The sequence below is a fragment of the Lampris incognitus genome, chromosome 3 (genome assembly GCF_029633865.1).
Source record: "Lampris incognitus isolate fLamInc1 chromosome 3, fLamInc1.hap2, whole genome shotgun sequence".
NCBI lineage: Eukaryota > Metazoa > Chordata > Actinopteri > Lampriformes > Lampridae > Lampris > Lampris incognitus.
The window spans coordinates 11811284-11837876 of NC_079213.1; the positions used below are offsets into that span (position 1 = coordinate 11811284).

The following is a 26593-nucleotide window of genomic DNA, read 5'->3' on the forward strand; positions in this document are numbered from 1 at the left end:
GATAGATAGATAGATAGATAGATAGATAGATAGATAGATAGATAGATAGATAGATAGATAGATAGATAGATAGATAGATAGATAGATAGATAGATAGATAGGTGGGATGATGGATGGATTGGATGGGATAGATACTAGGTGGGATAGATAGATAGATAGATGGATAGATAGATACCATCATACATACATACATACATACATACATACATACATACATACATACATAAAAAAGATGAAATGATAATCAAATCAAATTGATTTAATGATTAACTATGACTTCAAGAGAAGTGTGTATGGTATGCATTAATGACGGGTATGAAGTACATTAAGTACATAAAGTATTCATCAAATATATATCGCAAATACATGGATGAAGTGTTGAAGAACGCGGGCCTAAAGTTTACAAAGCCAATATACAAAGTAGACGTATCATACATACACTGTGCATAATTCACTTCTCTCTCTCTCCATCTCACACACACACACACACACACACGTATGCATGCATGCATGCACACACACGCACCCTCTCTCTCTCGCTCTCTGTTATCGTACTATATTCCCTTCCTTTCCTCCTCGCCGCGTCCCGCTCTCTCCAGTAAGCACACAGGGCTCATCTCCATCTCTCTAATTACACTTCACACTTGATGGTAATAGTGTGTCATTTCCAATCATGATGACTAAATGTTGCTTTGTCCCAAGCACTGCACTGCATGTTAATCACAATGCAGAACTTACTGCACAGCCCAAGACCCCAAGAGACCGCAAGACCCCAAGAAACAGCAAGGTGAAAGGACACCAATGGTCATTTAATTTAAGTCTTTAATGTGAAACGTCCACATATAAGATGGGGAGAAAAGGGCTGCTAGTATAATTTTATTTGCTTGTTTTTTTTTGTTGAGCAAATTGCTTTTGAATCTTAAGGGACAGACCGGGTTACAACTGGACTACAACTGTGAGGGTTTTTTCTTCTTTTTTGTCAAATCTGAAATTTGCTCTGATGTAGAGCCTGATCAATTTATGGTGCAAAACAAATTCCACACTGAATCACCAGGCTGCATAACATAAAAGAGTAAATTAGGGCATCCGGATGGCGTAGCAATCTATTCTGTTGCCTATCAACATGGGGATCGCCGGTTCGAATCCCCGCGTTACCTCCGACTTGGTCGGGTGTCTCTACAGTCACAATTAGCTGTGTCTGCGGGTGGGAAGCCGGATGTGGGTATGTGTCCTGATCACTGCACTAGCGCCTCCTCTGGTCGGTTGGGGCGCCTGTTCAGGGGGGACTGGGGGGGAATAGCGTGATCCTCCCACGCGATATGTCCCCCTGGTGAAACTCCTCACTGTCAGGTGAAAAGAAGCAGCTGGCAACTCCACATGTATCGGAGGAGGCATGTGGTAGTCTGCAGCCCTCCCCGGATCGGCAGAGGGGGTGGAGCAGCGACTGGGAAGGCTTGGAAGAGTGGGATAATCGACCGGATACAATCGGGAAGAAAAAGGGGCCAGAATAAAACTAAATACTAAATAGTAACTGACAGTATGACAGTCGCTGTATTTTAAACTGTGCCGGGCACTGTTTAAAAAAAGCACACAGTCATCATCACACTACCCTGTCAATGAACGAGACGCTCCTCGTCTCGACTCCCAATTCAAATCAGTGGGTAGGGCTCCGACTCACGTAGCTTCGGTTCATCATGACTGTTTGCCATTATCAAAAACTGGATGCGGAGAAAAACAAACCCAGATCAGTGTGAGTCACACAAACCGTAATCCCCCCCTCCATTTCTCAAAGAGGGGGAAAACGGGAAATGAGTAAACGAGATGACCTGAGGCTTATTTACTCAAGTGCGAACAATATGAAGATCTCAGAGGGCCGGGGAGGGAGCTGATCATGTGTGTGTGAGTACACACCGCCGCTCTATCCTTAGACCTCCTCCAGAGAGAAGAACCTTCAGCTGTCAGCCCTCGCCTGTCTGTGTGCTGTGCCGCGCTCTCTTGTGGCCCCTGGCCTTTCCCATCAGTGAAGGGTAATGAAGACGGGGTTGGCTCCCGGTAGGGGACGCTCCCTTTGATGCCAACTGGAAGCAGCCAGGCTCCCAGAGCCAAGATTTTGCGTTGCTGTTTGTGTGTGTGTGTGTGTGTGTGTGTGTGTGCATGTGGGCGTGCACGTTTAAATCTCCAGACAGACAAGGAGAGATTACAACTTATGTACACTTGCACTTAAATATACACACACACACACACACACACACACACACACACACAGCAACTCATCACTGATGCCCGACTGCTTTCAGGGAAGCTGGCCTCTTTTCACCTCTGGTTTACGTCTCGCTTTTTCCTTCCTGCAGCTTGTTTTGACCGCGGCGCAGCAAAGGAAGCCAACCAAAATGAGTGCCGGTCTGCACCCGGTGAACTAACAGGAAGCTCGCTATTAACGGCAGTGCTCATGACGAAGAGGAAAACAAAAACCCCGAACAACAAATCCTCGGCGGAGATTCTGACCCACAACAAGTAGGTGTTCGCGGCCGTCTCCCGTTTGACCGGTGTTTAACACCGGATTTAGCCCAGAACGTAGGAGGGTGTTTACTTCTCAGGCCGCTGCATCGCACTTACGGTTCACTCGGCGTGCTCCACAGACATGTGCAGCAGCGCACACGGATGCGTGCATGCACTACACGCATGAAGCGCCGTTTTAAAAACGGGTCGCCCCACTGCAAGGCCTCCGACCTTTAACAGAATCAAAACGCACAATGAATATAAATGTGAAGACCTGATTGTGTCGTGTAACCTTCGCACAAAATGCCCACCTTTTATCACAGCGGGCCCCGTGACGCTGTTCATTCTGCCCCCCCCCCCCCCCCAGGGGGGCTTGACTTATGAATTCCAGTAACTTAAATAGTCATTTCTTTTACGCCCCCTCCCTGTCATTTTTCCTAAATGTGTGATGACACACAAATACAAGGACAAAGTCAAAAGGAAATACATCTACCCCTCCCCCACCCCCCGAGTCTTCTCTTCTTTTTTGGGGGGTGGGGTTCCCCTTTTTCTCCCCATCCCCAATTGTACTTGGCCAATTACCCAACTCTTCCGAGCCATCCCGGTCACTGCTCCACCCCGTCTGCCGATCCGGGGAGGGCTGCTGACTATCGCCAGCCGCTTCTTTTCACCTGACAGTGAGGAATTTCACCAGGGGGACGTAGCGCATGGGAGGATCACGCTATTCCCCCCCAGTTCCCCCTCCCCCCGAACACGTGCCCCGACCGACCAGAGGAGGTGCTAGTGCAGCGACCAGGACGGACACATACCCACATCCGGCTTCCCACCCGCAGACACGGCCGATTGTGTCTGTAGGGACGCCCGACCAAGCCGGAGGTAACACGGGGATTCGAACTGGCGATCCCCGTGTTGGTAGGCAACGGAATAGACCGCCACGCCATTCGGATGCCCCACTCCTTTTCATTGTTGTCAGTCCTACAAAACCAGAGGCTATGTAGTACTGGTAGTAGTAATGAGTTTTGAATGAGCTCCACTATTGTCAGGAAATGGCATCAGTGATGTCCCCCGTATAGAACGGAGTGGTAGACACACGTTCAAATGAGCAGTTCTATCATGCTGAAAATAGATGTTTACAATTATATTTTACAGCATCTCTCGAGAGCAACTGCACAGAAGCTGTCGTGCACACCACACGGCCCTTTCAACGCTCCTAGCAACGGCAGCCATTAATTACCCTTTGCATCGAAATTAAAGCCGTGACTTCTCAAGGACTCACGGTGCTGAACAAGCTCTCTGGCTCGTCTCGCCAGACGTGTGAGACATGTTCTTACATCGGTAACTGAATAGTACCACCAGACAGGTCGTTCATTAGGAGGTGGTGAAACGTTTCTGCATGAGAGGTGAGGTTATCTTTCATAAAACAGGCTCAATCGCCTCCCCCCCCTCGCCCCAAATCATAGGTTGAAACTGAAGTGACTCAGATATTGTCTGCGATGGGACACAGGGGCAGACATCGATCGGAAGATAGTTACGAGCAAAGTATGTCGGCGTCGATTTTAATAAACGCTTTTAGTGGCTCACGGCTCACCTGACCTTATATGTATTTCCTTACTGCGATAAAACCCGCGCAGCACTTACCACAAGTCATGTCGCAAGTAATCTGCAACTGCTATGGAGTCTGGGTCCGAACACACACACATGCACCGGAAATCTGATGCCATCATTTTCGGCGGGCAGGGGGGGGGGCTATATGGGTTCATTCCTAGATAACGGCAATAAGACATGGATGCCTCAAAGGGAGCTGCTTTGATGTACAGGGACGCACCACCCATCCAACCCACCCATTTATGAACCGAAACACACACACACACACACACACACACACACACACACACACACACGTGCATGCACACAGACACAAACCTCTCACCCACTAATCCCTCTCTCCTCTACGAGCTTTCTAAGATGAACAAAGACAAATGTCAAGCTCTCTAAGCAGATCTGCATCAAAAGCCCTTATTTAGAACAGTCATCTGCTGATGTCTGATGACTGAGACTCGTGTCCAGCGGGTAGCGTGTTTGATTGCACGAAGACACTCAAGAAATCTGCATGTTGAAACAGGGAAATGCTACGAGCAGCGAATCATCAGCTAATGGGGAAAAGAACAACATGTACAGACAACGGAAACAGACACACGTGTACATCACTCACACACACACACACACACACACACAAAGTCAGGGGCACTCACACTCGATGCGTATCTGCTCCATCTCCGACACCTCAGCAATCGATTCTTTCAGGTCCTCTACAAACTTGAGCAGCTCCTCTGCACTTTGGGCACAGAAGTTGAGTACCTGCTTCCTGTCGGAGCCGAAGGGGGAGAGGATGGTGATGCCGTGGGAGTAGTCTGGGGAGCAGAGATAGGAGATGAGCAGAACGAGGGGAGAAACAAAAAATGATGCCTGCAAAGGGGTTTTATTGTTTATGTACGTCCTGTCATTAGGGCTTCAAGTTAAAGACAGCCTGATGTTTTGTCAATACGAATCTGAATAAAAAAGGCTTTGTTAGGCCTCAGGATGCCAACTTGAGAATTGTTCTCACAGATGGATGTCTTTCTTTCCCAGACAGAATAATTTGAGACGGGTATTTAGAATAGCAGATAGCACAGCATAAACCATTTCATGCAAACATTTAGCTACAAATATTTTTCTTTTTTTGGGGGGGGGGTCCCCCTTTTTCTCCCCAATTGTACTTGGCCAATTACCCCACTCTTCCGAGCCATGCCGGTCGCTGCTCCACCCCCCCTGCTGATCCGGGAGGGCTGCAGACTACCACATGCCTCCTCCGATACATGTGGAGTCGCCAGCCGCTTCTTTTCACCTGACAGTGAGGAGTTTCGCCAGGGGGACGTAGCATGTAGGAGAATCACGCTATTCCCCCCAGTCCCCCCACCCCCCAACAGGCGCCCCGACCAGCCAGAGGAGGCGCTAGTGCAGTGACCAGGGCACATACCTTCATCCGGCTTCCCACCCGCAGACATGGCCAATTGTGTCTGTAGGGACACCCGACCAAGCCAGGAGGTAACACGGGGATTCGAACCAGCGATCCCCATGTTGGTAGGCAACAGAATAGACCGCTACGCTACCCAGATGCCCCCTACAAAAATGTTTATTCGCACAAAATGCGCTTTCATCCTCTAATGCAAGGTGTCAAAATTGTGTTCAAATTGAATCATCAGAAACAGTACTGGTAATGTAAAATGCCCGGCAATACTCAGCACAAGCTATGATGTGTGTGTGTGTGTGTGTGTGTGTGTGTGTGTGTGTGTGTGTGTGTGTGTGTGTGTGTGTGTGTGTATGAATACTGTCACGTCTTCAGTTTTGCATGCAGTATTGTCAGATACTAAAGCAGTATGCTGTTGTTCCTCACAGGACAAGCTGGCACAGGGCTGTGCAGCAGCTACGCCAGGCTTGTTCATGGCATTTCTATGGCTGTTTGGACGAGCGGGAGAGATTACACAAGCAAAGTAGACAAACTGGTTTGTATTTGTGGGTAAGTTTGAAACCTTTTTGTCTGGGACTTGAGCCCCTTGGCAGATTACTCTCAGATCAGGCCTAATCTTTGTCTCTTCCGGAAAGACGCAGGTAAAAAAAACGAAGCAAACCGTCCCCTGGGGGAAAGAAAATCTCAAACTAATTTTTCCATGGATAGGCTCCCTAATATCTCACAGCAGCCGCTGAACCCTAACTCTATTGTTCTTCTATTAAAGTGTCCGTAGTCTATAGTCTTATCTTGCAGTTTCTAATTCACTGGAAAATTGCCTATGGAGCGCACAAAGTGTTTCCACTTCAGCCGCTGATACACTGAATCACTATAACGCCTCAGATACACTGACGAGGATTGATCAGTATTATTAAATAATGTATGAATTACAATTATCACATTTCCAGAGCTGTGGCTCAAACTTAAGACCCCCCTCAAATAAAAAAACAGTCAAATTCTGCAGAGAAATAAGATGAGTCACAACCGCTTCGCACTTTCATTCCTCATCTCTCCCTTGCTCTGATGAGCCATTGCTCTCTCCCTCGAAAGCCCCCCCCCCCCTCCTGAACTGGGTACGGCGTACCTTCCTGCCCCGCGGGAAACCAGAGGGAGATAACACATTTCATACTTTTATATTATCTGCCGAGCTGGGATGCCAGGTTTGGTTTCCAGTGCAGATACCGGCAACATCCCAATGCTGTTTCCAATTTCCCTTTGTCATATACCCGGCACGATTCCATTATCAAGACATTCGTGCCTCCGTGCCACCCCATCGCTCTCTTGACTGCACGTGGTGACAATAGCTCACTTGTTTAGTGTCCATTATTTGCACACATATGGACACCTTTGTGCGTCGGTGTAGTGTTTATCTGTCTGTGTTGTACATTCATAGCATCTAAAAAACAAAACTAGTTCATTTCAGGACAGTCAGTTCAGAAAGATGACATCATATCTTAACTCTGCGGATTAACATAAAAACAAGCACAGTTACATAATCGTACAAAATCTCGTCTATTTTCTATTTCTGGAATTTTATTTTGTTTATAATGCTATCCAGGCGGCACGATGGCGCAGTGGTTAGCACGATAGCCTCACAGCAATAAGGCCCTGGGTTCGAACCCCAGGGTTTTCCAACCTTGGGGGGGGGGGGGTCATCCTAGGTCATCCTCTGTGTGGAGTTTGCATGTTCTCCCCGTGTCTGCGTGGGTTTCCCCCGGGTGCTTTGCTTTCCTCCCAAAGTCCAAAGACATGTAGGTCAGGTGACTCAGCCGTACTAAATTGTCCCTAGGTGTGAATGTGTCGGCCCTGTGATGAACTGGCGGCCTGTCCAGGATATCTCCCCGCCTGCCGCCCAGTGACTGCTGGGATAGGCTCCAGCATCCTGTGACCTAAATTCGGATGAGCGGCTTGGATAATGGATGGATTATAATGCTATCCAAGCTGATATATTCTGTTGCCCCCCCCCCATTGGTCAGTTACTGTTTCTGTGTTATTCAACTTTATATGTTCTGGGATACATCTGGGACCTCACAAAGTGAATGTCAGGGTTCCTATGCAAAACTGCAGCATCTGGAGATGTATAGAAAAATAATTTGGCAAACTGAATCCTAAGGCTTAGAAATTGCAGAAAAGTTAGGAAAATGATGGAAACATATTGTTGGGCAGTATCAATACACTATACGTTCACATCACATTTTTGCATGGTTTCAGACCTTAAGTCATCTCAAATATTGCAATGTTTCTTATCATGCAGAATAATTATCTCTAGTGTAACACATGTTTAGTGTGGGCTGACTACCAACATATTTGATTATCAACACAAATAATACTGAACACCAACCAAAACCCTCAAATCTAGTGAGGAGATTTAAGATCTGGGAGAGGTATTGCATTTTGAAATACAGAATATATCTGAGCTGAAATAGGGCCCTGTGATGGACTGGCGGTCTGTCCAGGGTGTCTCCCTGCCACCCATCCCTGCTGCCCAATGACTGCTGGGATAGGCTTCAGCATCCCCACGACCCTGATTGGGATAAACGGCTTGGATAATGGATGGATGGTGTTAAGGAATAACTACCCTCTGGAACACTTTGAGTGAAACATTGAAATATATGACTTTTTTTCAATGAAAAACATCAGCCCTAGATGAAATCTCAACATGTCTGTCACATATGATGTCTGCATTTCCTGTAATAAATCTGCCACCATTGCACCCACACTGGTGAAGCTCTGCAATAGATGTGCAGTCCCAAACGCTTGCATACCCATATTTTGTCCACAGACGCATCACACATGCTGAATGCAGACAAAGGTGAGTGCTCAATTTTAGTTCTTTTGGACTTAAGTGCTGTCTTTGACACGGTTGATCACAACATCCTCCTACATCGCTTAGAGACTTGGGTTGGCATCAAGGGCTCGGCTCTTAACTTATTACACTCTTACCTCACCAACAGAACTTTTTTTGTTGTTCTGGGTAACTCTACCTCCTCAGTGGCTCAGTTGAGTTGTGGTGTCCCTCAAGGCTCAGTTCTTGGCCCCCTTCTCTTCTCTATATACATGCTGCCACTTGGCCAGGTCATTCAAAATCACGATGTGCGCTACCATTTTTATCCTGACAACACTCAGTTATACACGCCACTAAAACCCACTGATCCTTGCACCCTATTAAATCTCACAGCTTGCCACACTGACATTAAATCCTGGATGTCCAAAAATGTTCTTAAATGTAATGATGATAAGTCTGAGGTCATTCTGTTCGGTCCCGAAAATTCCATCAGTCCGTTTGCTACTAATCTTGGTGGTCTGTCAGGTAGTCTTAAACAGGCTGCTATGAATCTTGGGGTAATATTTGATGCTAACCTCAGTTTTGACAATCAAATTAAACATGTTGTTCAGTCATGCTTTTTCCAACTCAAGCTAATCTCCAAAATTAGGTCATTTTTATCAATTGCCGATTTGGCTCATTACAGGGACAAGGAGGCATGACTATATCACTCCTGTGCTTGCCTCTCTACACTGGCTTCCTGTTATATTTCGAATTGATTTAAAAATTTTACTGCTCACTTTTAAGGCTTTAAATGGTATTGCTCCTTTATACATTTGTGATTTACTGACTTGGTATGTCCCCCCTCGACCATTAAGGTCTGCAGATGGAACCCTGATAGTTATCCCAAGTCTCGGTTGGTTACAAAGGGTGATCGGGCTTTTGCTGTTAGAGCCCCCACACTATGGCACTCTCTTCCTGCTGAGCTAAGACGAACTAAGTCTTTAGCTTCTTTTAAAGCTTGTCTTAAAACTTTTCTTTTTATGAAAGCTTTTAAAAATGTTTGATATTTGTTTTTATTTTTACTCTTTATTTGATCTTCCTCTTATTCCTGCCTTGTCTGAGTTTATCTGTTTTTTGTTTTTGTTTTTTTGTGAAGCACTTTGTAACATTGTTTTAGAAAGGTGCTATATAAATAAAATTATGATTATTATTATAAATTCATACTTGAGTTCGGACACAAGCGATGTGTGAATAGTTAGTCCTTCTACATACTTAAGGTATGTTGTGTATACTTGTGCCACACTATTCAGTACATAGAATGCAGTATGAACTACAAACCATGTTTGTTACACTTGGTGGACTTGCACACAAGCGGAAGTGAAATGTCCTAACACCAGAAGAAGAACGTTGCCACTTTTGAATTAAAAGAATCTTGTCGCTTTTGTCTTGTCCATTTCAGTTTAGCCTTACTGCTTTGTTTAAGGGAAAAAAAAAAAAAACAAAAAAAACATTTTATCATAAATCTATTGAAAAATACAACTGAATTTCCGAAGGTGGCTGCCATATTGATCAGAAAAAAATTCCTCTGCCTGGTTTCCATGGAAACGGGAAAGGCGCAAAGAATTGAGGGGAAGTGTTTTGAATGATTAGTGACCATAAACACAATACTTAAATTCTTTCATCAATGTAGCATGCACACACATGCCTTTTACATGTAAAAAAACATGCATTTTACATACAAAATTTGCATACTAGCATCGCATATACAAAACTTTGCCTAAAATCAATGAGTGAGAACAATTTAGACTCAGCTGAAGTCTGATCCCAGCCCCACAATCCCTGCAAATGTCCCATTTCTGAGCATTATTACTGGATGATGAGAGGACAGAGCACAGCTGGCAATATATCTTCTTAAATATTCATCGCCCAAACCCATACTGCACATACTGAATATGTGGCAGATGAATAAAAGATAGAGGGACAGGCTCTTTACATTGACAATCACGGTTATATTGTGACCTGCCAATACGCAGGGCATCCATGAAAGGCTCACCGTGAACACAAGGGGTTGTCATAAAAACAGCTTATCTCATAGTTTGTCATTTTTGAGCAAACAGAAGAAAAGGGCAGGGTGACGAGTTGTGAAGGGAGGACAAGTAGACCTGTGTGTGTGTGTGTATGTGTGTAACTTACACTCATTTTCAAACAAGTGGAACTGCATGCCCAGTAGGCCCATGGCTTTGCAAAAGGTGTAGGCTGCAGAACTCTTCTTCTTTGGACAGAGCTTCAAAATCTGACCACAAAACAGTGGATATTTTGTTAAACGTTCAAAGAAAATAAAAACAGAAACTACCCCCCCCTTTTTTTTTCTAGTAGAATCTGCCAGGGACAGAAACCTGTAGAAAAAAGAACAAACCCTGAGCTAGAAGGTTTTAGATAGAAGAGACAACCCCTGCACTGAATATATCAATGGTTTAAGTGCATCTCGAGCTCCTCGATTGAGGACCCTCGGACTTCAGCATGACCTACAACAAATGTCAGATCTTACTTGGGGGGGGGGGGGGACAAGGTTAGCTCCAACTATCTATCCCCAGGTAAGCATCAAGAGTCGATCCAATATATATTCATACTCAGCGTGACCTTCAAATGGGCGATAACATTTCACTCTGTGTGCCCGGCCTGCAATTTCTGGCCCAAACAACACTTCAGGGGCTCATATAATAAACATCTTGGTGATGTTACGGTGGTTTTACATGAAATGACCTTGCATATAGAGAAAGATGAGGGAAGTTTCTTCGCGCTGCAACGCTAACTAGGCAGGCGTATTAAACCAATACATCACACTGGCACTTTAAACACCGTCGACGACTTCGAGTTGCTGGAACGTAACCAAATGTGAGGAAAAGTCTCCATATGTTTCATTACGCGCAGTAAAAAATACCGGAGACCATTTCAGCACTGCTTTTAAAGTCCAGAAGATGCTGCACTTTTAGTGCCGGAGGAGAAACGATATAAGAGGAAAACTTTTGCCGTCACTAATTTCCACCTCAGACGTTTAACCTTCCTTTCCATATGATCCCCCCAGTCACTTTTCTACTGTGGAGGAGATATATTACTCTTTACCCTTGCTGTAGTTGGTCAGCTAGATCAAGATGTGACATCATTATTAGAGTAGTTAAATACTTTGAGTAGATAACCCCTGTGTGGTTCCTAATGAGCTCATTAATTATGCGGAACATTTTTCAATTCCACACTTTACGTGACTTTGAACCAAACGAACAACTTATCCAGGCCCTAACCCAAGTGAAAGAGGACTTCACTACAGGAATTTATAATTTAGGACACATTAATACCTCTTGCTGTTGGGATCAGAGATGCTTTACTTACAGACGCATTGCTACACTGCATTTAGCCATTTATAGTAGGGTTAGCTGTTCCACCTTAAATGCCAGCCCACCTTAAGTGAGCCTGATCAGGTGCATCAGGTGTAGCTCATTGATGCTCCTCTATATATACACTGGGCAAAACCGCAGGCTGTAAAGATACTACCCTCATCCCTGTGGTCAGCGATTTAGTTGAGCCGCTTTTGTGGCCTTTGCTTTTATGCACTGGGTTCCTGTTGTGTGTGGCTTAGAGGGTTGACTGATTGTTTTAATGTTATAGGCCAGATTCTCCCTTGGCCCCCAGCACATTCCCTGGGTTGCTGGTGACTGATGATAGAGGTGAATGCCTGTTCCTGCCCTAAGTGAGAGCCTATCTAATCCATTTCGTATCTGTTAAGTGGTGACTGCTGTTTTGCCTTGGCTCTATGTATTTAATTTCTGTGGGAGGTCCCCCCCCCAGTTGTATCCAGCCAATTACCCCACTCTTCTGAGCCTACCCGGTCGATGCTCCACCCCCTCTGCTGATCCGGGGAGGGCTGCAGACTACCACATGCCTCCTCTGATATATGTGGAGTTGGCAGCCGCTTCTTTTCACCAGACAGTGAGGAGTTTCACCAGGAGGACGTAGTGCATGGGAGGATCACGCTATTCCCCCCAGTTCCCCCTCCCCCCCGAACAGGCGCCTCGACCGACCAGAGGAGGCACGAGTGCAGCGACCAGGACACATACCCACATCTGCCTTCCCACCTGCAGACATGGGCAATTGTGTCTGTAGGGACACCCGACCAAGCCGGAGGTAATGCGGGGATTCAAACCGGCGATCCCTGTGTTGGTAGGCAACGGAATAGACTGCCACGCCACCTGGACGCCCCCATGAAATATGTTTTTTTCCCCCAATTGTACTTGGCCAGTTACCCCACTCTTCCGAGCTGTCCTGGTCACTACTCCACCCTCTCTGCTGATTTGGGGAGGGCTGTAGACTACCACATGCCTCCTCCGATACGAGTGGAGTCACCAGCCACTTTTGTTCACCTGACAGTGAGGAGTTTTGCCAGGGAGACATAGCACGTGGGAGGATCATCCTGCCCCCCCCTCCCCAAAACAGGCACCTCGACAGACCAGAGGAGGCGCTAGCACAGCAACCAGGACACATACCCACATCTGCCTTCCCACCCGCAGACATGGCCAATTGTGTCTGTAGGGACGTTCGACCAAGCCGGAGGCAACACAGGGATTCGAACCGTGATCCCTGTGTTGGTAGGCAGTGGAATAGATCGCTCCGCTACCTGGATGCCGGCAGGGTTTTTCTTAACATTAGTAAATGTGTGTAGATTTCCGGTCTGCCCTCCCCAATGCTTCTTTCCATGCTCTAGGTCAGGACTCGATCCATGAAGGGGGGTTGTGGGCCTGTTCAAGCCGGGGCCTAGTACGCCGAGTAACCCCTCCCTCTATTGCACGGTTGCATGGTGTTTGCACTTTGCACTTCACCTTTGATTTGTGTGCGTAATCTCGCCAACCTTTTGCATTTTGTACAGAGTGGGTCTTCACCTAAATTTTCCCCTGCTTGTTGGACAGCGACCCCTCCCCCTGACTAGTAGTTCTTACTTTACAAAGCGTCTCCTTTGCATAGTATTTGAGCTGTACCGCCTCCTGATACTGTTTTTATTCTAGTCGACATAATTGTTTCCATACCTTTTTTCTAGTAATGTTAGTGTTATGATTTTCTTATCGTTTTTTTAAATTTGATAAACATAATTGTTCTTAACCTTGGAAACCTAGTCTCTGCTATGCCTCTTGTGCTGTATGGGTTAAATCCTCCTCCCCGAGTCACATTATTAAAAGAAATGGTCAAAGAATTTCTGAGTAAGGAAACAACATAAGAGGCAAAGCAGCGCGGAGAAATGGTGCACTGTTGAAATGGATGATGGTGCATTGCAGCTGTCACAACAAAATAAGCAGCTTTACAGCCGCAGTGTGTTTAGTGGAAACGGCCATTTTGAGTCTGTCTGAGCGGATTTGGAGTACGTCAAAGCAACACGAACTCAAATGAGAGTTACTTACATCGGCTGTCCCAATAATGTTGTGAACTCTTGGAAAGGAAGACCCCCACCCCCGCCCCCAACATTGTTCTTACCACAATGAGATCATTGAACAGGAAGACCTCTCTCTGGTGCGCTGCCTGCTTTTGGGCCTTGTTGACATCCGTCACTTCAAATAGTCGACTACAGCACACCAGTCTTCTGTGAGGGACGGAGAGAACCTGCCAGGACGCAAAAACAGACGAGAAATGAGGACTCGAGACAAATTAATAGAGAAGACTGTAAAACGATTCAAACCATTTCCATTGCTTTAACATCCTTTTGACTACCAGAAACATCAGTCTTCTCTAAAATAGTCGGGAACATTTCTGCAGGTTGAACCTCCATTATGTGCCTGGCTATAAGTCCTCCATCAATAATTACCTTTATGATGACGTTTTTCCTCTTTTACTTTTTTTGGCTATGTAAGGACCTATTGATGAATTGAGCTCTGGTTTATATATATATATATTTATATAAAAGCTCTCTGGTCTTTTAAAAGGGGCCATTAAACTTCAACTTGACATCCTTTACATTTTGGAAGACTTTGAAGAAGAGGAATCATAAAAACGGACAGAGTAGATAAAAGACAGAGGGGAACGATAAACTACAATGACGGGAACCGTATCCAAAGAGAGGCTGTGAAGTGAGCGTGCATTGATGAGGGACGCTGAAGATTTTTTGGATCAATCTCTATGGCTGCTTTGAGCACTTGCAGCCTGCAAGATCTGGCCTACGGAAAATGCTGGCAGTTAAAACCCCACAGACTATATTTAGAAACTGCACGCTAGTGCATTCGGGCTATAGTAATGTCTGCGTGTATGTGTGTGTGTGTATGTGTAGGGGCAGCTGAGACCTGGAACAGAATACAAAGTGATGTGAAACACTTGCCCATAAGTAGAAGGTCAGGCCGGGGAACTACTCAGAATTCGCTGGGGTTGAAAGCGGAAAGGTTCACAAATGCGGTCATGTAGTTGATAATGATCCTGAAACTTTAAGTTAAAGTCTTTAATCGGACCATTTGTTACAAAGAAAATTGTTCATATTGGTGCCTATGTTACCTAGACTGGGAGCAGCGTCACCTGGGGCAGTTGGGGTGAAGTGCCTTGCCCAAAGGCACAACGGCCATGTATGCAACCCTGATTCAAGCAATGTTTGACTGCATGAGGACACCAACCATCCTCAAGTGTTCCATCCATCCATCCATTACCCAAACCGCTTATCCTCACTCAGGGTCGCGGGGATGCTGGAGCCTATCCCAGCAGTCATTGGGCAGCAGGCGGGGAGACACCCTGGACAGGCCGCCAGTCCATCACAGGGCCCACACACACACATTCACACCTAAGGACAATTTAGTATGGCCGATTCACCTGACCTACATGTCTTTGGACTGTGGGAGGAAACCGGAGCACCTGGAGGAAACCCACGCAGACACGGGGAGAACATGCAAGCTCCACACAGAGGACAACCCGGGATGACACCCAAGGTTGGACTACCCCGGGGCTTGAACCCAGGACCTTGTTGCTGTGAGGCGACTGCTAACCACTGCGCCACCGTGCCGCCACTCCAGCACCAACTTCCATTTTTTTTCCCTTTTTGGATTCAGTCCCTCCCCTCACACAAACGACTGGGCAATTGAAAATGTAATTTACACGGCAAGTGTAAGTTCCTCAGGTGTTCATCGTCACATACTGTATTGTTAAATTCGACATAAAATACAGCATGCAAGACAAAAAAGTTTTCGCGACAAACAAGTAAAGTGAACACTAACCTAAGCGGAATTATTAAGAGTCTTTCATAAAATCTTAATTAGGGCAACAGATAAGACTGAGTGTTGTCTAAGATAACGCCGAGGGCTTAAGGGTTATCCAAGTTCTTGACAAAGAATAACTGTGTCCCCCTCAGGAGAACATGGGAATTAATGTGCGTTTAGATGAGTGTAATCTCACTTCTCCCTTCATCTTGCAGGATTATATACTCGCACAGCCTTGGGGTCAAACAAAACAATCACAAGACGGGATGTTCACTTCAGATGCCCACTAGGATTGTTATCTGGGAACAAGAGCTCTCAATTTCACAGTAAAGACTCTTACAACCTGTAATTCGGCATTGCTTGTTTGCCTTTCAAAGCAAGCAAATTGCGCTGTCACACCCCGCTCTCGATTTGATTCACTGTGAGAACGTCACGGCGTTTTGCTGCTCGCTTGTTAGCAGGGCGGCGTTTTGCAGGACTACAACGAAATTAATAGAGCTAACAGTTATTGAATGTTTTATGCAGTTACTTTATATTGGACGATGTAAATTAGCAATTGTCCATCGTACTGTAGAGCTTGCATTGCACTTGCTGCACTTGCCAGTGAAAGCCATTCTGACACTGGGGAGAGAGGGGGGGGGGACGGGATTAAATGAGTGAAAGACAGGGTATGAGTTGGATGAGCTAAACTTAAGCAGGGGTCAGTAATATGCGGCAGTCCTTTTCCCCACGGGCCACACCGCTCTCCGTGCTTTCCCCCATTTAAGCAGATTACATTGCCAGTATGCCTGATTCCTTTGGAGAGTGATCTAATAATGTCCTCGCCTCTTCTTCACGCTCAGATTTGCCTCTCCCCTTTTCTATCCACCTTTCTGTGTTCCCATTACCGCGAAAATCCATCCAATCATCGATGACTCTCTCATTCATCTCCTCTCCTCCGTCAAATGCAAACATCCCCCCCCCCCTGCTCTCCCTGTTTCTCTCCCAGTGCCTTAACCCCCATTGCTCCCTGTGGACACGTTGAAACAAGCCCACACAACACCCCCCACCCCACCCCCCATCTCGCTCCTGCTCCCTCCTCTTCGTCGCTGCAGGCTACACAGACTCTCGCCTGGCTTTGCACAGCCAGCCCTGTCTCTCATTACACTAATGCTGGAATCATGGGAAGGCATCATTAGCCTGAAATGCTATGTGCTCACCCCCACAACCATCCCTCTCTCTCCCTGAATGGGTTATAAAACACATGGTAGGGGAAGGGCTTCTATTTATAAGATGTATTATCAAATGAGATGTGCAACTCCATGCCATTATCTACGTGGTATTTGAAATATTTAGGGGAGGCTGGATGGCTTTTGAGGCAGAGATGGTTCCATTTTTCCATGTAAATGTGTCTATTACAGGACTAATAGTTTAAAGCCCAATCTTACATTTTTGTATGTTATCAATAATGATAAAAAAAGGTTAATTCATTGTCGACAGCACTTTTGAACAAATCTTAATTCATTATGGTGTCAAATTAATGTAATTCTGAATTGAAAGTTGCACCTCTCAAACTGTGAAAAACTGGATGTGCACCATTTATTAACAGATATTTAAATTCACTCCATGTACAAGGCCAATGAGAGGTGAGAGGCATCCTGCAAAAATGTGAAAGTAAAGCATTGCCTAGCTGCATCTCCTTAAATGTCATGTACCAAAAATGTAACACTGGGTGTTAAGGGTCATGAAATGTGCATTTTTGGTGTTTTGATTTGGGTACACTATATTAATCCCCATCGGGAAATTCCTCTCTGCATTTAACCCACCCTAGCTGTGTATCTAGGAGCAGTGGGCAGCCGCTGTGCAGCACCCGGGGACCAAATCCAGTTCTTCTCCCCATTGCCTCGATCAAGGGCACAGATAGGAGTATAAACCCTAACATCTACTACTACGACTACTTTCGGCTGCTCCCGTTAAGGGTCGCCACAGCGGATCATCCGTTTCAATTTCTTCCTATCCTCTGAATCTTCCTCTGTCATACAAGCCACCTACATGTCCTCTCTCACCACATCTAGTCACCTGCCTCTAGTATTAACCCTAACATGCATGTCTTTTTTTGATAGTGGGGGAAACCGGAGCACCCAGAGAAAACCCACCGCAGACACGGGGAGAACATGCAAACTCCACACAGAGGATGACCTGGTATGACCCCCAACGTTGGACAACCCCGGGGTTCGAATCCAGGAGCCTTTCTTGCTGTGAGGCAACAGCGCTAACCACTGGGCCACCGTGCCGCCCAAATTCATGTAAATTAATTCCACGTGCAAGGCCAATAAGAGGTGAGAGGCATCCCGCAAAAATGTGAAAGTAAAGCATTGCCTAGTTGCTTCTCCTTTAATGTCATGGACCAAAGGGGTCATGAAATGTGGATTTAACTGGTCTACATGAAGTTTAAATTGTGCCTCAACACCTAAGGGAAGCCAGCCAATACTTAAAAAATATAACCCCCCCCCCAAAAAATAAAAATAATTGTACTCAGGCTAAAAAAACATATTTTCAAAAATATCTTTCTCAGGCTAGCTTTAGGTAGGTCTGAACATGGCTTATTTTCCATGCAAAAAAAAAAAATTAGCTGCAGGCTTCAGAGGGTTGATTTGCTTACAAGACAGATTATTTTATATTTACTAGGTTATTAAACCCAATTTAGATTCGTTTAATTTTTTTTTCCAAGACTTGAACATTCATCCTCAAATTCAAGATGCTTGGTCTAGTCAAATTAAATATTCATGCCTAACAAGTTCCTCTATTTGACGAATACTGACAGGATAACCCCTCTCAAGGGAACCATTTCTCCTTAGTACAATACAAAACAGGTCTCCAAACTTCAATCAGGGAATTCTGACACTTGCGGTGATAGCACCTCTTATCTCTGGAATAAACAACTCAGCCTTTTTTTATTTTTATTTTTTTCCCGGGCAGAGAAATCCCTTGTGGAGCAATATGTGCTGTCACAATGATCCATCAACGTTCGGTGTCTGACAGCCTTCTCTTCATCATCCCCTGGAAACTCATTCTTCTCTGGGAGGCTTATTAAATTAAAGGGCAGGTCAAAACAAAAGCGAACAAACAAAAAACTGGAAGCGCCAATGTGGTTCTGCATAACAAGTAATGTCTGATGAGAAAATGTCAATAAAAAGCTTTACTTTGTCCGAAGTTTGGCTCATATTGTGTATGCCAGGCGAAAACATGATGAAAACCAATAAAGAAATATTAAACTTGACCTGTCTTTCATGATGAATATTTGAATTGTCAGTGGTCTGACATGATATCCTGACGGTTTGAATTCTGGGTAACACTTTAGTATGGGGAACATAAAAAAACTTAATTACTAGTGAATTAGTAATGATCAAGATGTCACTTTAGTATGGGGAACATATTCTAAGTAACAAAAACTTAATTTACAGTAATTTAACACTATTAACACTTGTAGTTTTGTGTTTTGTTATGTAAGAACAGACCATATTCATTAAGTGTTAGTAAGGCAGAATAACTCTTCTTGTGGTACTACCACCTTATAAAGTCCATACTAAGCAAAGCATATTGAGATGGTACTACTAATAAGCAATAATTCTGAGGTTATAGAGGGAAAACTCATAGTTAATGGCTTACTGGTTGTATAATAAGGCCATGCAGAATAAGGCATTAATGAGTACGTAATAATGACCAATTAAGAGCCAATATGTTGCTAATTTGCATGCTAATAAGCACCTAATTAATGGTGACTACGTTCCCCATACTAAAGTGTTACCGAATTCTGCATTCATAGACTTACAACAAGGTGCAAATTATCCGTCCAGAAAGTTTTACTGAAATATTCGGGGGAAAAAAATTTTTTTTCAAGGGAAATGTGCACTTCTCTCTTGACTGAAACTGGCAGCTCGGCTCCGGGATGAAGGAATAACGAGCGATTAACCGTTTGCATGAGTCACAAATGCTCGACAGCTGAGCTATTTTGAAAATGATTTAAAGCTGATGGGAGAAAAAAAATCTGAAGATAACCGTGGCTAATGATGTATCTGGACTGAGTAATGACCTGAGATAATGATTGTGGTCCTGATAGCAAGGTATGACTCATCTAATGTCGAGAAATTTGACTAGGCTAAATATTGGACCTCCGCCCAAGGTAAACTAGGGTGACCGGACGAGCAGATGCCCCAAATCCAAATCCTGCCTGTCCTGAAAATTAGACAAAACCCGAGTTTTGATTAGTTATAGCTAAATAGAATATTAAATATGGATTGTTATGAGACATTAGTTTGGTGTTGTCCACATTCTTGACCAAAGTGTCAGTAATGCCGGGATCAGACTACGTGATTTCAGCCTGATTTTGTCGTCACCGACAAATTTCCAGCATCGGGCCCGATTATGAAAGTCAGGAACAACGAATGGGGGTCTTTACCCTGTGTAGTGTGAAATTGGGTGGCACAGTGGCTCAGCGTTAGCACTGTTGCCTGACAGCAAGAAGGTCCTGGGTTTGAACCCCAGGGTTGTCCAACTTTGGGGGTCATCCCAGGTCATCCTCTGTGTGGAGTTTGCATGTTCTCCCCATGTCTGCGGTGGGTTTTCTCTGAGTGCTCTGGTTTCCCCCACCATCAAAAAGACATGCATGTTATGGTTAATACTCCTGTCTGTACCCCTGACCGAAGTAATGGGAAAAGAACTGGAGTTGGTTCCTGAGCGCAGCATGAAGGCGGCAGCCCACTGTTCCTTGCTACACAGATCACAGATAGGATGGGTTGATTTCCAGTAATGAAATTTCCCCAAGGAGATTAACAAAGGAAACTTAATAACTTAATAATAGAACAGCAATGCGGCATCAGAGATGCCCCACAACACCCCGACCAAAAGTCTAGCATGTCAATTTTTTGCATTTTCCTGCCTAGTCTGACATCTCCTACGATGTGTTCCTTGACGTTGACCAATAGGATGACAGACTGCTCTCTGATGCACATATGTAAACATGGTAAAGAAAGAGGGACGCTGCTGTTGCTGCTGTCAGGTGGAACGATGAAATCAAGGAAAGGTTCGTTGAGCAGTGTCAACAATACCCCTGCTTTTTGATGTTTCCTCGAGGGAGGACCATGATAGAGTCAAAAAACATAGGCTAAATGTTGGCGAGAAATGGACAGCATGGTAGCCCATTGGTTAGCACTGTTGCCTCACAGCAAGAAAGTCCTGGTTTTGAACCCCAGGCCGACCCAGGTCCTTTCTGTGTGGAGTTTGCAGGTTCTCCATATGTCTGTATGGGTTTCCTCCCGGTGCTCGTTTCCTCCCACCATCAAAGACACGCATGTTAGGGTTGATACTCCTGTCTGTGCCACTGACTAAGGCTCGCCAGCATGGCAAAAAGGCTCCGTGGCTTTCTTTATCTTCTAAATAGCAGAGGCAACCCGGTGAGTAGCTGGTTAAGCTATGATAGGTTAGCATTCCCCAGTAGCACTAGCCGCAACAGCGTCCACAATCTTTTTTCTTTCTTTTCTTTTTCGCTTCGGAACGCAAGACCGCCAGCATCACACGTAGCATTTCTGTAGCCATGATTGACAAGTTCTTGACCCTCCTCCCTGATGACCTATGAACTCGCACAAAGACTGTGAAAGGCAACATATGACAAATCTAATTTGGTGATTGTGTCAACAGCATTGTTATAGCCACAAAGTAACACACGTGCATGCTCTTTCCCCCCTTTTGTTTTCTAGTGTAGATGAAGATAGCAGAAGTTGCATTTGCGAGGACAGGGAAAGTGTAGCTGCAGGCGGCGTCGCACCTGCAGCTACACTTGTTACTGTGTCTAAGGGTAAATGAAGTGTGTCATCTCACCGTCTTCATGCCTACAATGGACTGCTCCACCTTAGAGACGTAGGTGACATGGTCCTCGTTGGAGCGGAGCTCTCTCTGTTGGATCCGCTCGTAGATCCCCACCACCATGTCTCGAGGGATGTCCGCTCCGTCGTCCACACCTGCAGTAAACCAGAGCGGTTTTGGGCTGCTACGTAGGGAGGCACATGCATGCTTGTACATGCACACACATATAGAGCAAAAGCAAGTGCATGCATGCAGTGCTCTCTATGAGGTTGAGTGGTGTGTCTTGTACTGAAGCACGTTTGTGTGTGTGTGTGTGTGTGCGTGCGTGCGTGTGTGTTTGTGGGTACAGTCTGTGTGTGTGCATGGAGGATTGTGTTTTAGTTTTGTATGTTTGTGTGCATGTGAATGTGTGTACGTGTGTGTGTGTGTGTGTTTGTGTGTATATGTGATATTGGAAGTCACAAATACAGAGTGACTGCTGCTGTATCAGTGGTGGAGCTGTACTCTGTGTAAACTGGCCTTAAAACAGACAGGGAGTCAAGGAGTGTGTCCCTGCTGCAGGAGGCTGACTCACATACTCAACTAGGATCAAACATGAGCTCTCTCTCTCTCTCTCTCTCTCACACACACACACACACACACTCTCTCTCTCTTTCTCTCACACACAGTTGAAAATGTTAACATCAAAGTATTCAAAACTAAAGCTTCAAAAATGCACACACACCCTCCTCTCTTACACTCCCCTTTACTCCCCAAATCTCTCTCTCTCTCTCATCATTTTTTCTTTGACAATCTCTCCCTCTCTCTCTATGAATCAGCAACAGAGGCAACGTGAAAGGTGATTAATTGGCAAGGGAAAGGTTAAGATCTCTGTGCTATTACAAAATTTTCTGTCCAGAATGCACAATATGAGGCTGTGGCATTTCGCCTTGGATAGGTCTGCATGTCGTTTGGCTGAAAGGTTGCCCCCGAGACGCCCCCCCCCCATTATATCTGGAATGCTATACTGCACTGAGTGGTACATTGAGTATTCAATGGGGCTGGATGTGTGTGGAGAAAATGATGCCGCCACTCCTGACAGCAGTGACAGTGAGGCACACTGGGATATGCTGATACATCACTCTACATTATGTAGTCAATGCAGTGGAGAGAGAGAATGACCCAAATGTCAGGGTAATACTTTACATTTGTTGAATGTTTCCCTTTTTCTCTTCTTCTGCCTCTCCTCCCTCTCCACCTAGTCTGCAGCTGTCCTCTTATCTACGCGTCCTTCTTTCCCGTGGTGCAGCTTGGACCCAGCCCTGTTTCGCTGTCTGCCACTATCTCTGTCACCTCAGTGTGCAAAGTTAAGCTGTCACAAACCCTGTTGACAAATGCCAGCCTGCCGTGAAGACTCAATGACAGACGTCAACCGGCAGTATGAGTCTGGGGCCACACGCTGAAAAAAAAAGAAAAGAAAAAACAAAAGCTATCTCGCAAACCGGGTATTTGGTAGCAAAGTCACTTTTCATATTGTAGTGAGCCGGTGTATTAATCGATGTTGGCAAGCTGGTGTTTATTTTGTCTGATGTTGGTCCACTGTGACATGCCTCTGACACTGACGGTCCGATTTAGTCGTTTTAATTGAGATAATGAATATTCTACTACGCTTTTTCCTCAACACTGGTTTCAGAGACGGAGACAGAGAGAGAGTGAGAGAGCAAGAGAGAAGAGAGAGAATGAGAGAGAGTGAGAGTGAAAGAGTAAGAGAGTGAAAGAGAGTGAAAGAGTAAAAGAGAGCATGAGCGAAAGAGAGAGAGAGAGCAAGAGTGTGAAAGAGTAAAAGACAGCATGAAAGAGAGAGTGAGAGAGAGAGTGAAAGAGTGAGAGTAAAAGAGTGAGAGAATGAAAGAGAGAGAGAAAGTGACTGATGATGGAAGAGAGCAAGGAGAGTGAATGACAGCAAGAATACAAACAAGGAAAGACAGAATAACAGTCCAACTACGTAAGACAAAACAAGAAATGCAAAGAAAGAAAGAGAGGAAGAAAGAGAAAGGAAGAGCAGCAGTAATAACAACTACCAGAGCATAAGACAGCACAAACAGTCAAACAGAGAACAAGAGAAAATGGCATACACTTATTTGCATAAGACAAAGGAATTGATTTTGCGACTTAATTTAATTGTGGGGAACAGCCTGGATGAATCTATTAAAGTTGTTCTGCATCGACCCGAGAGAGTCCTGATTGATTCCACAGAGGTAGCGTAAAACTACGACGGCCCTCTCTCCTCTCCGGGTGAACGAGCTCCATTGTGAACGTGAGAGACGTGAACCACAGGTGATCTCTGGCGCTGACAACCCTGTGGGTTGTGAATGTGGTCATCAGCTGGGGTGGTGCAGGGACACGGGACTTCTAACATTTTTAACTTTACGCTCCCTTATCTTTATGCATGCTTGATAATCCAGGTAAAGAAATCACAGAAAGTTGAATCAGTTCATCTGGACACAATGTTAATTGGGAGAAATGTTTCATCACTCATCTAAGTGACCTCTTCAGTCTCACCTGACTGCAGGTATCCCAACCCGTACAAACGATACAGTTGCATAACGACCGAAACCAACGACTGGTTTCATATGCAAATATGCGTGTGACCATTAACTAGAGTTTCAGTGGCCATGTGTACTATTCACAGAGGATTGGGGAATGTTTGCAATCACATCATTGTAAGATTCCAACAGATGTACTCTCAGACCCCCCTCGGTTCAGGGATGGTCATCTCCTCTTCACATAGATGGCCTCTTTGGCTCCCCGTTCAAACCAGTGTTCCTCCCTATCAAGGATGTGCACATCCTCTTCCTTGAAGAGTGGCTGCTGGCCTGTAGATGGGTGTAGACTGCGGATTCCTGGCCTGACTTGTTAGCTCTCCTGAGTTGTGCCACCCTCTTGGCCAGCGTCTGTTTGGTTTCCCCAGTGTACAATTCACAGCATTTCTCTTGGCACTTAACAGCGTACACTATATTGCTCTGTTTGTGTCGGGGGACCTGATCCTTGTGGCGGACCAATTTTTGAATTCACATCAATTTGCATATGAAACCGATCATTATTTTCAGTTGTTATGCCACCATATTGTTTATAAGGGTGGGGATACCTGCCTTCTCCTGGATCACCAACTTGTCGTGGTAGAGAAGCTTTCGTGTACCAATGATCACAAGAGCTATGCCGTCCAGAGCTTGGCTCCTGGTAGGGTCACCCAAGGTGGATAGGTCAAGGGGGAGGTTCCAGACAAAGTGCGCTCCAGCAAAGACCTCAACGGCGGGACTGGTGGAAGATGTCTCCAGGTCACAACGGCAGTGAAGGCGGATGAAGGCTGCAACAGAAGGTGGTCCCCCAATCTTCTTGGTTCTCCATGCCATTGGACTCTGGCCAATAGCATGGAGAACCAAGGACCGTGTGGTGGCTGCAGGTACATTGGCCACTCCATGTAAAAAGCTGTCATGCGTAGGTGCCCTCCCGCAAGGATACCCACAAGGACCTAGAAGGAGGGGAGTCATACTCGACCCTGAGTGACCGCCGATGATGATGATGGGGATACCTGCAGTCAGTTGAGACTGAAGAGGTCACTTAGATGAGTGAGGAAATGTTTCTCCCAATAAACGTTGTGTCTAGATGAAGTGATTCAACTTTGTGTGATTTATGCGCCCTTCATCTATTCAGTAATGTTGGATTGAATCTGAATGGTCTGACCTGCTACATCCCCGGTGTAACTCTTTTAAGTTTCTCACCTTCAGACTTAAGAGCTGCACAGTACCATTACAGTTTTCTCTACTGTCGGCCGGGCTGTAAACTATGGGGGAGCCATGTGTATTGTCGTGGAAATTGCCTGCAAACACTCAAGACTCAGAAATTATTACACAAAACACTGATCGTTGTTGATAAAAGACAATTAGCATTGTACATAACACGGAGATTACAAACAGCCCACCAAATGGGTTATCTTCCTTTATTCTCAACTTCACAAAGAAAATCCCTTCCTTATATTCATTATTCTCAGACAAAGAAAGGTCGACTCATTGGTCAACTTCAGCTAAATAATGAATATGCATGTTTTTATGCCTATTGGTCAGACACTGAGAAACGGTATCATATATAGACTCGGGGCCCCTCGAAGCGCTCCCTACATGATTTATCTCACAACAGCTCCTAGTAGTACCACATAACACGACCTCCTTTAAAGCAGATTTGGCCAACATAGTAAAACAGGCATAGAGAGTCAAGCAGGGCATATAGGGAGAGACGAAACATCTTCCCACCCCCCCAATTTCAGAAATTCCCTACCTCCCCGGAGAGTTCAAGCCGACCCTAGATTACAACCAGCGGCTCACACAAAAGTCTTTTCAGACTTTATGAATAAATGATAACCCGTAATGCTTCATATTAATTTCTTTCACAGTATCTAAAATATTCATTACAAAATTGTTGTTGCCACAGTTTTTCTATGTGCACTTCTATATTGTTTTGTGCAGCAGTAAATAATGTTGTGCATGCATTCTTGAATGAAAAGATTGTGAGTTTAATGGGGGGGGGTTCATCACTCAGTCGCCATGAAAATCAAGCTGTGCTATTCCTACCATCATCAAAACATGGTGGCAAAATCATACAGATTATATATATATATAATTTTTTTTCTTCTTTATTAATCCCCTTGGGGAAATTCAGAAATCCACTGACTGCAAATTAACCCATCCTAGCTGTGATCTGTGTAGCCAGGAGCAGTGGGCTGCCGCCTTCATGCTGTGCCCAGGGACCAACTCCAGTTCTTTTCCCATTGCCTTGGTCAGGAGCACAGACAGGAGTATAAACCTTAACATGCATGTTTCTTTTGATGGTGGGGGAAACCGGAGCACCCGGAGAAAATCCACCACATACACGGGGAGAACATGGGTGGCACAGTGGCCCAGTGGTTAACGCTGGCTCCTCACCGCAAGAGGGTCCTGGGTTCAAACCCCGCGGTTGTCCAACCTTGGGGGTCATCCCAGGTCGTCCTCTGTGTGGAGTTTGCATGTTCTCCCCGTGTCTGCGGTGGGTTTTCTCCGGGTATTCCGGTTTCCCTCACCATCAAAAAACATGCGTGTTAGGGTTTATACTCCTGTCTGTGCCCCTGACCAAGGCAATGGGAAAAGAACTGGAGCTGGTCCCCGGTTGCAGCATGAAGGCGGCACCCCACTGCTCCTAGCTACACAGATCACA

At 45.4% G+C, this 26593-nt stretch overlaps 1 protein-coding gene and 1 long non-coding RNA gene across 2 annotated transcripts in view; one reads left to right on the forward strand and one right to left on the reverse strand.

Annotated features, from left to right (window-relative positions):
• Positions 1-26593, reverse strand: part of iqsec3a (IQ motif and Sec7 domain ArfGEF 3a) — a 171371-nt gene that overhangs the window by 5478 nt on the left and 139300 nt on the right. The window contains exons 9-12 of the mRNA XM_056277151.1: positions 21383-21522; positions 13830-13955; positions 10506-10605; positions 4752-4910 (exon numbers count right to left, since the gene is read on the reverse strand). Of these exons, the coding sequence (XP_056133126.1) occupies positions 4752-4910; positions 10506-10605; positions 13830-13955; positions 21383-21522 (525 nt within the window). The remainder of the gene's footprint in view (positions 1-4751; positions 4911-10505; positions 10606-13829; positions 13956-21382; positions 21523-26593) is intronic.
• LOC130110156 (uncharacterized) lies at positions 1951-6030 on the forward strand. Its single transcript, XR_008810029.1, has 3 exons — positions 1951-2027; positions 2352-2514; positions 5935-6030. It is a non-coding gene; the product is annotated as an uncharacterized LOC130110156 (long non-coding RNA).